This window comes from Ascochyta rabiei, chromosome 5 (assembly GCF_004011695.2).
Source record: "Ascochyta rabiei chromosome 5, complete sequence".
NCBI lineage: Eukaryota > Fungi > Ascomycota > Dothideomycetes > Pleosporales > Didymellaceae > Ascochyta > Ascochyta rabiei.
The window spans coordinates 1,730,270-1,743,279 of NC_082409.1; the positions used below are offsets into that span (position 1 = coordinate 1,730,270).

General features: G+C 59.3%; 5 protein-coding genes across 5 annotated transcripts, besides 14 other annotated features; 3 read left to right on the forward strand and 2 right to left on the reverse strand.

Moving 5' to 3' along the window:
- Positions 1–249: 249 nt before the first annotated feature.
- Positions 250–601: a mobile genetic element.
- A 503-nt stretch (positions 602–1,104) lies between these two features.
- Positions 1,105–2,288, forward strand: EKO05_0003735 (L-iditol 2-dehydrogenase; the record flags this gene model as incomplete). The annotated part of the gene is made up of 2 exons (XM_038938214.1): positions 1,105–1,302; positions 1,374–2,288. The coding sequence occupies 2 exons, from the start codon at positions 1,105–1,107 to the stop codon at positions 2,286–2,288; spliced, it is 1,113 nt and encodes a 370-aa protein (XP_038800542.1).
- A 314-nt stretch (positions 2,289–2,602) lies between these two features.
- Positions 2,603–2,647: a tandem repeat.
- A 209-nt stretch (positions 2,648–2,856) lies between these two features.
- Positions 2,857–2,892: a tandem repeat.
- Positions 2,893–2,980: 88 nt separating this feature from the next.
- EKO05_0003736 (uncharacterized protein) lies at positions 2,981–4,766 on the reverse strand (the record flags this gene model as incomplete). Its single annotated transcript, XM_038938267.1, has 2 exons — positions 2,981–4,707; positions 4,763–4,766. The coding sequence occupies 2 exons, from the start codon at positions 4,764–4,766 to the stop codon at positions 2,981–2,983; spliced, it is 1,731 nt and encodes a 576-aa protein (XP_038800541.1).
- Positions 3,183–3,256: a tandem repeat.
- Positions 4,767–4,776: 10 nt separating the features above from the next.
- Positions 4,777–4,833: a tandem repeat.
- Positions 4,834–5,130: 297 nt separating this feature from the next.
- Positions 5,131–5,158: a tandem repeat.
- Positions 5,159–5,377: 219 nt separating this feature from the next.
- Positions 5,378–5,423: a tandem repeat.
- Positions 5,424–5,534: 111 nt separating this feature from the next.
- Positions 5,535–5,619: a tandem repeat.
- A 139-nt stretch (positions 5,620–5,758) lies between these two features.
- Positions 5,759–5,803: a tandem repeat.
- A 198-nt stretch (positions 5,804–6,001) lies between these two features.
- Positions 6,002–6,051: a tandem repeat.
- A 9-nt stretch (positions 6,052–6,060) lies between these two features.
- On the forward strand, positions 6,061–7,774 carry EKO05_0003737 (Transcriptional regulator; the record flags this gene model as incomplete). The annotated part of the gene is made up of 3 exons (XM_059636225.1): positions 6,061–6,307; positions 6,425–6,434; positions 6,484–7,774. The coding sequence occupies 3 exons, from the start codon at positions 6,061–6,063 to the stop codon at positions 7,772–7,774; spliced, it is 1,548 nt and encodes a 515-aa protein (XP_059492208.1).
- Positions 6,322–6,405: a tandem repeat.
- Positions 7,534–7,558: a tandem repeat.
- Positions 7,775–8,320: 546 nt separating the features above from the next.
- Positions 8,321–8,426: a tandem repeat.
- Positions 8,427–8,586: 160 nt separating this feature from the next.
- Positions 8,587–10,075, reverse strand: EKO05_0003738 (uncharacterized protein; the record flags this gene model as incomplete). The annotated part of the gene is made up of 2 exons (XM_038938222.1): positions 8,587–9,720; positions 9,770–10,075. 2 exons carry the CDS (start codon positions 10,073–10,075, stop codon positions 8,587–8,589), a joined length of 1,440 nt encoding a protein of 479 aa, XP_038800539.1.
- A 2,093-nt stretch (positions 10,076–12,168) lies between these two features.
- On the forward strand, positions 12,169–12,983 carry EKO05_0003739 (uncharacterized protein; the record flags this gene model as incomplete). Its single annotated transcript, XM_059636226.1, has 3 exons — positions 12,169–12,337; positions 12,428–12,636; positions 12,759–12,983. The coding sequence occupies 3 exons, from the start codon at positions 12,169–12,171 to the stop codon at positions 12,981–12,983; spliced, it is 603 nt and encodes a 200-aa protein (XP_059492209.1).
- Positions 12,648–12,676: a tandem repeat.
- Positions 12,984–13,010: the final 27 nt, after the last annotated feature.

Genomic DNA, 13,010 nt, shown 5'->3' on the forward strand with positions numbered 1-13,010 from the left:
GGTTGCTTCTCTTCGAGCTCGAAGCGTCCTCGAAGCTCCCGATTGTGATCAGTTGCATAGATGGGACACGTTGTTGAAGGTCTCGCAAGAAAGTAGACGGTGAAACATGCCCCAATAGAGAGCAGCGGTACACTGGCGTGCCCAGGGGTATTGGCGGCGCTGCATCGAATCGAGGTCTTGTAGGAACTTTGCAGAACCGACAGAATTAGAGATGAGAAGACAGGCTGCGGACCTCCACCGACACTCAGGACACGCTTGAGCTGACCAACGCTAAGAGCTCAACCTTGCCTTGGCAGCTCCACCTGACCAACGCTAGGGACTATCTTCTGAACCTATTTAGAAGATGATATAAACATGTTAGGATTATATTTATAACAGGATCTTAGGGTTAGAGCTAGTTTAAGGTTAGAGTTAGTTTAAGGTTAGAGTAGTTTAAGGTTAGGGTTATTTTTAGGTTAGGGTTATCTAGAATTTATATTTTATCGTTGTAGAGTGCAGCAGCTGCAAAGATTTTAATTTGAGTGTCCTTGCGTGTTGCTTGGACTAAGTTGGTGAGTTGGTGGTTAGGTCAGCTTTAGCGTTGGTCAGCTCAAGTGTGTCCTCGGACTCGCTGCAGCTCCGACGATTATGCAGGGTCCAGAGCGGCCGGCGATCCTTGACGAGGTCCGATAAGATTCCACGGCGAAATCGCCGAGCCCCTACGGCTAGGGTCCGCCTCAACACCACGCCAAACATCGTGAGTTTCGCTGCATGACAGGCGCATGGCAGCAAAAACCAGGGTAGATTGCCCGAAGGGGTATGGCTAGCACCTCGGTGGGCAAGGCAGCGAGTACGCGCGGAGTTGGTGGATAGCCATTCGTGGGTTTTTGCACGCTTCCTAATCGCCTGGTGGGGCCCGGGGTGACGTTTTGGGGTTGAGGGGTACAACGCGCCGCGCGCCTCGGACCCTCCGTATAAACATGCCCCGCAATATGGGCAGCTGACGGTCCTTTCTGGCCCTTTTTTCTCTCTCTGGCTGCCCTATTTCTTTTGAACTTCTCTTCAGATTCCTCCTTCCATCATCTTCTCTTCCCATTCCTTCCGTTTGAGACACAGAGCGGCAAGATGAGCACAACAACCACCATTGCGCCTGCAAAGGCTAACATCGGCGTCTACACCAACCCTGAGCACGACCTGTGGGTTGCAGAGGCAGAGCCCAGCCTCGAGGTTGTGCAGAGGGGTGGAGATTTGGCAGTCGGCGAGGTTCTGCTGAACGTCAAGAGCACTGGTATCTGCGGAAGTGACATTCACTTCTGGCACGCCGTGAGTTTTTTCCGTCGTGTTCGCCAAAGCCGTACGTTGGCTTGATCTTGCGGCAGGACTGACCATTCTAGGGATGCATCGGCCCCATGATTGTAGAAGACACACACATCCTCGGCCACGAGTCTTCTGGCGTGGTAATGGCTGTGCACGAGTCGGTCAAGAACCTCAAGGTTGGCGACCGCGTCGCTATCGAGCCCAACATCATCTGCCACCAGTGCGAGCCGTGCCTGACAGGGCGCTACAACGGGTGCGAGTCGGTCGAGTTCCTCTCCACACCGCCCGTGACGGGTCTGCTGCGCCGCTACCTCAAGCACCCGGCCATGTGGTGCCACAAGATGCCCGACAGCATGACGTTTGAAGACGGCGCCATGCTCGAGCCTCTCTCGGTCGCCCTCGCTGGCTTCGACCGCGCCAACGTCAAGCTCGGCGACCCCGTGCTCGTGTGCGGCGCCGGTCCCATCGGCCTTGTGACGCTGCTCTGCGCGCAGGCTGCTGGCGCCGCTCCCCTCGTCATCACCGACATCGACCAGGGCCGGCTGGAGTTTGCACGCCGCCTCGTTCCGCGCGTGCTGACGCACAAGGTCGAGTTCAGCCACAGCGCGTCCGACTTCCGCGACGCCATCCTCGGCCTCACCGAGGGCGTGGAGCCGTCGCACGCGCTCGAGTGCACGGGGGTCGAGTCGTCCATCGCCGGCGCGATCCAAGCGGTCAAGTTTGGCGGCAAAGTCTTCGTCATCGGCGTGGGCAAGAACGAGATCAAGATCCCGTTCATGCGGCTCTCGACGCGCGAGGTCGACCTGCAGTTCCAGTACCGCTACTGCAACACGTGGCCCAAGGCGATCCGGCTCGTGGAGAGCGGCATCATCCAGCTGAGGGATCTGGTGACGCATCGGTTTAATTTGGAGGATGCGGTTGAGGCGTTCAAGACGGCGGCTGATCCCAAGACGGGCGCGATCAAGGTGCAGATTCAGAGTCTGGGTGATTGATGCAGACGTTGCTTGAGAGAGGGATTTAGGGAGAGAGATTTAGGGAGAGATTTAGGGAGAGATTTAGGGAGAGATTTAGGGAGAGATTTAGGGAGAGATTTAGGGAGAGATTTAGGGAGAGATTTAGGGAGAGATTTAGGGAGAGATTTAGAGAGACCAAGAGATTTAGAGATTTAGAGATTAAAAGAGAAATTTAGAGAGTAAGAAAGAAGAGAAACGACATACAACTACAGCGTTTCAACACCATGGTCTCTACGATAGCAAGTAAACACACAGCGACCAACGAATTACCCAGACAAAAATCAATGGCAACACTAATCTAATCTAATCTAATCTAATCTAATCTAATCTAATCTAATATTAATCTACGTGCTTGCGAGGCTGTGTGGATAGGAAGGTATGTATAGTCAACTATAGATGGGATAGTTTTCTCATCATGTATATGGAAAGGATAGAGTAGAGTAACCGAGGGGGAAAAAGGCTAGAGGGAAACGCAGCGCCTTGCCCGTGAGATAAACCAAGAGGAAACAAAGACAAGACCCTGCCAACGCCATGCTTGTTTGCGCCATCATGTCCTGTCATGTCCTGTCATGTCGTGCCATGTGGTGCGGTGCCTGAGGAAGAGCGGTATGGTGAGAAGAAGCGAGTAAGACGAGGGTACAGGAAGGGGGTTCCGGGCGAAAGAAGAAAGACTAGCGGAAGCCGGGAAACACCTTGTTCAGCGCACGACGCCATTTCGGACGTGTGGCTTCCTCGTGCCCGACGTCGTCGTCGTCTGGGACTGGGTGTCGGTTGCCCAGCAGGTGCAGGGCGCGCTGGCGGGCCCATTCGCTGCGGTTTTGCGTAGACGGAGCGGGGGGTTCGCAGTCGAGCGCGTTGGGCTGCAGGTGTGCTGGCTGTGGTTGGGATTGTGGTTGTGGTTGGGATTGTGGTTGTGGTTGGGATTGTGGGTGTGGGTGTGGTTGCGGCGGTGCAGGCTGCAGTCCTGCCGTGTTGGTAGCGCCCATCTCCATGTCTGCCGGCGTGGGCTGCGTCGGTGCTGGTGCGCTGAAGATGCGCCGCCCGGCTGCGGCTCGCCCCCATGACCCAAAAGCGCGTGGCACGCGACGAGCGTGCTCGGTCAGTGTGACGGCCACGGGCGGGGCGACCCCCTCATTGGCAGCTGACCAAGCGGCGCGCGACCGCACATGAGCAATGTGGCGTTCGCGCCGCACCATGAGGTTGGTGATGGGGACCGGGCAGGCGCCAGAGGGAAGGACGCTCTGCTTGCACATGGGGCACAGGGACGAGTTGCGGAGCAGGAAGGTGTCGATGCAGTCTGGGTGGAAGATGTGGCGGCAGGGGAGTTGGCGGACCTGGGTTTTGTTGGGCTCGAAGTCGTCGATGCAGATGGGACAAGTGGGCTGGGAGAAGGTGCTGTTGTCGGTGGTCGAGGCGGTCGGGGCAGAGAGGCGGCGGGCGGTCGGGGCCGTCTTGGATCCGGCGTCAGCATCGAGGCCGGGCGCGAGGGGGAGGGCAGGCGGGGCCTGGGGCGGCTTCTCGGCGGCGTCGTCGGATGCGGGGGTGTAGGTGACGATGGGGAGCTCGTCGAGCGTTTCTTGAGGGACGGTGAGGCGCTTGACGCCGAGGGCCTCGAGGTCGATCTCTCCGTTCAGCACGCGTTGGCGCAGGGCGTTGCGGCGTCGGCGCTGGAGGATGTGCATGCACAGCGAAGTGGCAGCGATGGCGGCAATGAGGATGGCCAGGACGATGACCAAGAAAACCCACAGGCTCGGGAGACGGCCAGCGGCCTCTGTGCTGACGGTGGCCCACAGGCGGACGTAGTCTGAGCTGTTGTACACGCGGGCCAGGTCGTCGCCGTGGGGCACGGTGGAGAGGTTGCCGGAGTAGAGGCTCAGCTGGTGCATGACGATGTCGGCGCTCGTCGAGGACAGGGCGTAGGTGGGGAAGGTGTTCTGCTGCTGCCACATGCCGCCATCCTGCAGGTCCCAGGCCGGGTTGTTCAGGACGGGGGGCTGGGCGTTGCCGTTGGCGGGCAGATAGGTGAGGAAGGCTCTGGTGGCGGGGTGCTGGCGGGCGGCGGCGAAGTACTCGAGGGTGCACTGGGCCGAGTACCAGGGGGCGAAGGCGACGAGGGCGTAGTTTCGGTCTGCGGGCAGGTGGGCGATGCGTGTTGCGTTTGCGGGTACATGTTGGGCCTCGTCGGTCTTGCAGGCGTGGGAGGAGAGGTCGGGCAGGTAGAGGATGCCAAAGGGATCGGAGCCCGAGTCGACGCCCTTTGTGGAGAGGGTCTGGATGTTGGTGAGGCCGTTGTACTGGAAGGCGATGGAGTCGTTGAGCGTGTTGAACTGGTTGTTCACGTAGTCGATCTTGGCGGGGTCGGGGAAGTCGATGGTGAAGACGCCGATGCCACGGGCAGCTGTGTGCAACGTCAGCGGGAGGGGCGGGGTGGCCGGGGCAGCGGTGCGACGTACTCATGGTGGTGGTGGGGATTACGGGATTAGGGAATTAGGGGATTAGGGAATTAGGGGATTGGAGGATTAGGCGCGCCGACCAGTGGGCAAGCTCGAGAGGGTTACGGATGCAAGCAGGTGCAGGAAGGCGGCAAAAGTCATGGATGCGCAAAAGGCGGCAAAAGTCATGGATGCGCAAAAGGCGGCAAAAGTCATGGATGTGCAAAAGGCGTGGTGCAAGGTGAGGACGAGGGCGCCGTCGGGAGGGAAGGCCCGGGTGGCTAGAGTGGGAGTGGTAAGTGGTAGAGTGGTGAAGTGGTAGAGTGGTCGAGTGCCGGAGGGCTAGAGTGGTAGAGTGTTAGAGTGCCAGAAGGCTAGAGTGCTAGAGTGGCTGGCGGGCTGGCTGGCGGGCGGGCGACTGGGATAGCCGTCATGGACAGTGGGAGCGCTGAGATTACATGCTTTCCCTCCGGCCTCAGCTGGGCGCATGCAGCCAGACGGTCAGTGCAGGGAGATGCAGGCAGCGGTCAGTGCAGGGAGATGCAGGCAAACGGTCAGTGCAGGTGAACATGCATGCGGGCGTGAGGGCGAGGGCTGCAAGGGCGATGAAGGGACCGATGGTTGCGACAGACAGGCGCCATGAGCCATGACCATGAGCCATGACCGTGAGCCATGACCATGACGTTGGGCGAGGCTGCCGAGACAGGGGTGGACGGCGCACGGGCTTCACGCTCACTCCGTCTCGTCACCACAACACACAACACCGCCAGGCCTGCCAGCCCGGCCACCATCACCAGCACCCAGCACCCACCCAACACTGCCAGCACCCCCAGCACCCAGCACCCAGCACCCAGCACCCAGCACCCAGCACTCAGCACTGCCACCATCACCAGCACCGCGCGCCATGCTCGTCACCCCCCTGCGCTTGACACGGCCGGGCTCCCTCTCGCACACCACCTAGCGCGCGCACTCTCCCTCCACCTAGCGCGCGCACTCTCCCTCCACCTAGCCCGCACTCCCCCTCCACCACCAGCCACCAGCCACCAGCCTCCACCCCCGCCATGGCGCCCACGACGAGCAGCAAAGGCAAGGCCAAGCCCGGCGCAAAGCCCTCGGCCGCCCCGCGCAGCCGCAACACCACGCCGCTGCCCAACACCCGCACCTCGGTCGAGCCGGCCTCGGGCTCCGCCGCCTACTTCGAGAAGCCGCTCAGCCTGTCGCTCAAGCGATGCGCCGTCACCGTCGAGGACATCCTGGACGCCCCCGCCGCCCCCGCCAGCGCCACCACCACCATCCCCTCGGCCGCCACCCTGCTCCGCATGCGCGACCAGATCGAGAAGACGGTGCTGAAGAACGTCGAGGCCCGCTGCACCCAGGCCGAGGCCGCCCTCCGCTCCCTGCACGCCCTGCGCAAGCACCGCAGCCTCCGCGACCGCCCCGACGACAAGGACGACGACCGCCGCCACAAGCTCAAGAAGCTCGCCAAGAAGCACGACGACGACGGCAAGCACCCGCCCGCCGTCGGCGCCCACGGCCTGGCCCGCCAGGATGGTCTTGACCCTGCCGGTGAGTCTTGAATGCACACACACGCACACACACACACACACACGCACACACACACACACACGCACACACACACACACACGCACACACACACACACACAACATGACTGACCACCCCAGACTCCAACATGTCCTCGCCCCTCTCCCACCCGCCCGCAGAGGCCGCCGACGCCCCCAAGACGCCCCCTCCCCACCGCCTCCGACGTCTCCCACCAGCCCGCCCCCGCCCCCGCCGTCCCCCAGTTCCAGACCTTTGGCGAAGACCCCGTCCAGTTCGACGACCCCACCGTCTACCACATCCGCGACGTCACCCCGGGCATGACCGACGACGACCGCAGGGAAATCTACTCGGTCGCCGTCTTCCCCCCCTCCAACCTGCACGACAAGATCGCCGGCACCCCCCCGGACAAGGACTTTTCAAACGCAAAGCCCGCCACCCAGGTCAACGCCGGCGTCTTCGCAAACTACGTCGAGCCCTACATCCGCCCCTTGACCGAAGAGGACGTCGCCTTCCTCAAGGAGCGCGGCGACCGCGTAGCCCCCTTTGTGCTTCCCAGGCGAGGCCAGCGCCACTACAAGCACGTCTGGGCAGACGAGGACGGCGCCATGCACCTGGACTCGACCCTCGACCGCCCCGCCCCCAATCTCCCTCGAGGCGCTGCCGAAGACGTCCTGGACGATGTCCTCGAGACCGAGCACGTCTCCGCCGGCCCTCTTGTCTCTCGACTGCTGGCCACCCTCCGTCCAGAGGGCCGCGCCAACCAGGCCAGCCCCAACGACCTGAATCCCGATGCCATGGACATTGACCAAGGCCCCGCCGCCCCGCCAGACACCACCAACACAAACGCCCTCCCCTCCGCCACCCAGCTCCCCGACCTCATCGCCCGCCCTCCACAGCCCAGCACCGGACGCGCCGACTACGCCACCCTCGAGGACCGCGTCCTGATGGAGCTCAAGCACTACGGCTTCCTCTCCGAAGCCGACGCGGAGACACAATCCTACGACTCGCACTTTGACGACCCAGTCGCCCAGCGCCTCCGCTTCCTGCAGGAGGAGCTCCGCAAGCAGTCCATTGTCAACGGCGCGCGCAAACAGCGCCTCCTCGAGCTGACCGAAGAGCGCATCGCGCAGCAGGAGTACAACACCATTGCCGACGACCTCGACAACCAGCTCAACGCCGCCTACCTCAAGCGTAACCGCAACATCGGCAAGGGCAAGAAGCAGAACAAGCGGCCCGGCGGCGCCGGCGGCGGCTCCCACGCCACCGCCAACGCTGGCATCACCCGCCCGGGCGTCGGCGAGCCCATTCGCACCCTCATGGAACGCCGCACCCAGTGGATCAACACCATCGGCCCCGTCGTCAACTACGGCAAGACGGGCCTGCCCACCGACACCATCTTCGCCGACGACAAGATGAGGGAGCTCGAGAGTCGCGAGGTCGAGATTTGGAACACGGAGGCTGAGGAATAGTTTGACCATTCTTCTTCTCCTCCCTTGTTCTCACCCTCTCCCTTGTTCTCACCCTCTCCCTTGTTCTCACCCTCTCCCTTGTTCTCACCCTCTCCCTTGTTCTCACCCTCTCCCTTGTTCTCACCCTCTCCCTTGTTCTCACCCACCTCCTCCCTTGTTCTCACCCACCTCCTCCCTTGTATTGGTACGACTTGGCTACCGTGCTCGTCATGGCTGCAGCATGGCATCGTCATCTCGGCCTCGGGAGGGAAGGCGAGCTCGTGTATATCGGCGTTGAATAGGATACCCGTCGCGAAATGTCTCTTCATTACTACCAGACACTTTCATCCGAACCCTCTACCCTTGCCCACAGCAGAGGATTGGTGAGGGTGTACGTGTTGTATATTCATCTCATTCCCTGCTGCCTTGGAATAGACCTATCAACAAGAGATATATCATAGATGAAGAAACAATGAAAGAGATTGTTTTACTAATATAGAATATGGGAATAATCTGTTAAGTCTCTATACTTGTTAGTTACGTATAACTCTTGAATATATATTTACTAGAGATATTAAGAGATATAAAGAGATATTAAGAGATATTAAGAGATATTAAGAGATATTAAGAGATATTAAGAGATATTAAGAGATATCTAGAGATATCAAGAGATGAAGAAAAATAAAAGAGATTGTTTTACTGATATAGAATACGGGAATAATCCGTCAAACCTCTACACTTGTATCGTCACCACAACTCCTTCCACCCGGCAAAGAACAAAGGAAACTACGAGGGTGGGTACATGCCATCTCATTGCATTCCTCGTGCCTAATCTACGACTTGTACACGTGGATGACGTGCGAGTTGCAGTAGGCCAAGAGGCCCGTCTTGCCCCACTCGCCGCCAATGCCCGACTCCTTGTGCCCGCCAAACGTCGCCCGGGGCGTGAGCTTCTCAAACGAGTTGACAAACACCGACCCGGCTTCCAGCCTGCGCGCAATCCTCGACGCCTCCTCCACGTCCTTGCCCCACACGCACGCGCCGAGACCCGTGTTGGTGTTGTTGGCGCGCGCAATCACTTCCTCCAGATCCGTCCACGGCTGCGTCGGCACTATGGGCCCAAACGGCTCTTCCTGGATGATGCGCGACTCGTTGGGCGGGTTGTCGATGATGGTCGGCTTGATGAAGTAGCCCTTTCCTGAACCCACGTCCGGCCCGCCCACGGCAAACTTGTAGCCCTTGGACTTGCTGTCCTCGAAGAAGCCCTTGACGTGCTCGTACTGCATCCGGTTCTGCACGGGGCCCAGCAGGTTGTCGCCGTCGTCCGGGTTGCCGACCTTGATGCTCTTGGTGAAGTGCACCATCTCCTCGACAAACTCCTTGTAGATGGACTCGTGGATGTAGATGCGCTTCGTCGCCACGCACACCTGCCCAGAGTTCTGGAACGCACCCATGACCACCTCGGGCGCAATCTTCTTGATGTCAACGTCCGGCAGGATAATGGACGCGTCGTTGCCGCCCAGCTCGAGCGTCACGCGCTTGAGCGTCTTGGACGCCGTCTCCATGACCTTCTTTCCAGTCGCAATCGAGCCGGTGAAGGAGATCTTGGCAACGTCGGGGTGCTTGCACAGATCAGCACCGAGCTCGTTGTTTCCGCCAACGACCTGGATGACACCGGGAGGGAATAGCTCCTGGGCGAGCTCGACAAACTTCAGCGCCGTGTACGGTGTGAAGGGCGAGGGCTTGACGATGATGCAGTTCCCCGTCATGACCGCAGGCGCAACCTTGCCGACGGACAGAATCAGAGGAAAGTTCCATGGGCAGATGGCTGCGCACACACCCAGAGGGGAGAACTCGGTGTACACCGTCTTCTCGTCGTCCTCAAACTTCTCGCTGGGCACGTCGAGGGTTGTGTGGTAGCCGATGAAGCCGCCGACGCCGCTGATCTCGATAGCAGCAAACTTCCTCTGCCAAGTCGTCAGTACAACTCGTCTTGTCGCGTCAACGCAGACCTACAGGCTTGCCAGACTCCTTGCAGAGCAGGGATGTGAACTCGTCCGCGTGCTGCTCAAAGAGGCCGATGAGCTGGCCGAGCAGCTCCTTCCTCTTCTCAACCGGTGTGTCCCTCCACGCGGGGAAGGCCTTCTTTGCAGCAGCGACAGCGTCGTTCAGGTCCTTGTCGCTGGCGATGGGCACGTCCCACAGCTCCTGGCCGGTAGCCGGGTTGATGCCATGGTGGATCTGGTCAGAACCGCGCTTCTCGCCGTTGACAATGTTGTAGAACTTGTCGAAGTCGAGTGTGGAAACCTTGCCGGGAGACATGATGTGTGTGTAGGTGGTGTAGGTGGAATGATCTTTCACGCTGGGCCGGGCGATACCCGCTACTTAAGCAATCCCACCCTGCAGCCTCCCGCTTGTCTCTGATCACCATGGGTGCCTTCCTTACCCTCGGTTGTGCTACTGCCGTCGCGTAGCCAAGGCGCGCAGACGTCGACTGCTCCGTGGGTCTGAGACCATCACCCCACCTCGCCCCGCAATGGGAAGAAAGCGGCCTACGATGAGTGGATCACGGTACTGCGCTTGTTTTAACAGGCTTGGATTGGGACAGGGCTGATTGTGTTTACGTGGTGACATGCCGCCTCCTTGCTTGACACGGTAGGTAGTGCTCAGGCTGACAAACTCGACCTTCTTCCGGCGCCATGCGCCGTCCGAGGTACCCGAACCCCAGATTGTAATCATCAGTCGCGGTAGACTGCACAGCAAGTCAAGTACGACCGAGCGGACCGTTGATTCTGCAAGATGCACGTGCAGCCTACGAGGTGGAACGACCCGCCTGTGTGCGTGGACATTGTCTCTGAGCGCGATGACTAGCACCAACCGAGTCGACACCCGGTCTTGGCGGCGCTGCAGTTCCCTATCGGACGATTCGTCTGCCCATCTCTGTAGAGCCCTGCAGATGTTGACGGTGGGCCAGTAGGTGTCGGGCGTGTGTACTATGGTACTGTGGTAGTTTCAGTTAGGAACATGTGGGAGGCCTTGGTCCATGGCTCTACCTGCGCGCGCCCCGCACACTACTTTTCGAGGGTCGCTCCACCGCCTGGGATCATCTCAACCATCGATGTGCTGGCCACAAACGGACATATGCGACAGTAGTCGCGTGGCCTGCTGTGGTCTATTCACCCAAAGGGTAGTGGTTGAGGTAAGCTTCGCAAGGTGGAGGTGTCGTCAGCGCCACGTGCAACCTCCTTCTCTCCACAACACACGCTTGCCTGGAACCACGCACCCTGCAGCATGAAGACTCGCCTTGTTTGAGCCTCAACATGGCTAAAAGGCTAGCGCTTGGAGGAGTGGGCCCCGTCGCAGACAACGCATTGGCGTCGTCTCTGGAACTTCACTTGGTCGCCATGAAGCCCTCCTCGAAAGACAAGGAGGATACGCACCCTGGAAGAATCTAGGAGAACGGAAGTCGTCCATCGATCAAAGTTCAAGAGCTTGGCGCTGGAATGAGGATAGTCAAAAGCCAGGACGCTGTGCTGAGAAAAGGAACACTTTCGCTCGTTGGGTGGCATGTTGGTGTCTGCTTGCGTTCCAATGCCACAGTAAGCAGCAGAGCGGCTGACTGCACCTGAGTTTCAGTCTGTGGACGAGCTGGCAAGCAGCCTCCTGGAGCAAATTCACGACCGGTTCAGTTTGTCTAAACTTCGCCAGGCTAACGAGAAAAAGCGTGGCATTGTCTATGTGAGCTCCATCACCTGCCATATAAAAGTCGTGATAACCTTCCCAGAACATCGCTAGAGTGTGCTGGGCACAATACCCCTGAACCTCGTCCGCCGAGCGACATTTACCCGCTACCAAACTCTTATTGACCTCGATTGAGGTCTGCCAATCTATAATATATAACACTCGTCTCCAATGAGCGTGATCTTCCTTGGTTGCTCTGCTGGAACGCTCGAGCCTGGGGCTCTTGTCTTTTACCCCAGATTCTGTCAGTGTTCTGGAAGCACGCCGCATAGACGTATTCAGCTGCTGGCCTGTCACCGCAGTCCGGTTATTCGCACACGAGTGACGCTCAAGGTAGGTGGCTGCAGGCTGTATGCAGTCCAGGAGATGATCACCAGGCTCGCAGGTGTCTCCGGACCAGTACGATGGCCAGTAGAGGGGCATTCCATGATCAACGTCTATCCGGGCATGGACCGTGAGTATGTCACCAATCAAAGCAATCTACTCAGCTGGCTGTAGTACCGATAGATTGGGCTACACGAACAAAAGTCTGGATCTGCACCGAAGCTTTACACCAGGCTCTGGACCTATCGGCTGGTAGGGTGTTTGGGACATAAGTATGGTCGTTGTCCGCGAGGTTTTCTCAGGAGTACTCAAACAGTTCACTACACATCAACGACCATCTTTCCTCGAGTATGAAGTACACACTCCCTGTCCTTGGCCTTACGGCATTAGCGTCTGCCCTTCCTCAGACGACATCACCACCCCCCTCCTTCAAGATCACAAACGTCATCTCTGGCGGCACAGGCTGTCCTCGCGGAAGTATCGACGTGAACTGGACCGATCACAAGATCCTGCCAATATGTACGTATCTCCATCACCCACAACCACAGCATCTCATCCTCCACCCGCAACCCCACATCCCTTCCCCAGCGCCAACCTAACACAACCCAGACTTCGGCCAAGAATTCACCGCCGCCGTCGGCCCCAAAGCCAACATCACCGACTCGCGCAAGTTCTGCCAGCTGAACCTGCAACTCGAGTACACGCCCGGCTACTCCTTCGCCGTATACAGCGCAGAGTACACGGGCTTCGCCGCCCTAGACGCAGGCGTCACAGGCACGGTCAAGAGCACGTACTACTTCTCCGGGCTAGCCGAGCAGGTGCGTATCTACCCCCCCCCCCCCCCTCCCACTCCCACCCACAGTACCTCCTCGCAGCGGCACCCCCGCGGCGTTACCGTTCAACACACACACCCATCCGTACCGCCGCTGACCGAGCCCAGACCTCCTCGGCGCAGACGCTCTCCGGCCCAACGAGAGCGCTGTTCAACAAGCAGGACGATGTTGCGGTCGCGGTCTGGTCGCCTTGCAGCGGCGACGCGCTGTTCAATGTCGATGCGTCGGTGGCGCTCACGCCGTTTGCGGGCCCCGCGAGTGGCGTGCTGGGGATCGCGAGGGAGAGCGGGCGGTTGAGTTCAAGTCTGTATGTGCAGTGGAAGAAGTGCTAGGAGTTGTCGGCAGATGGGATGTAGAGT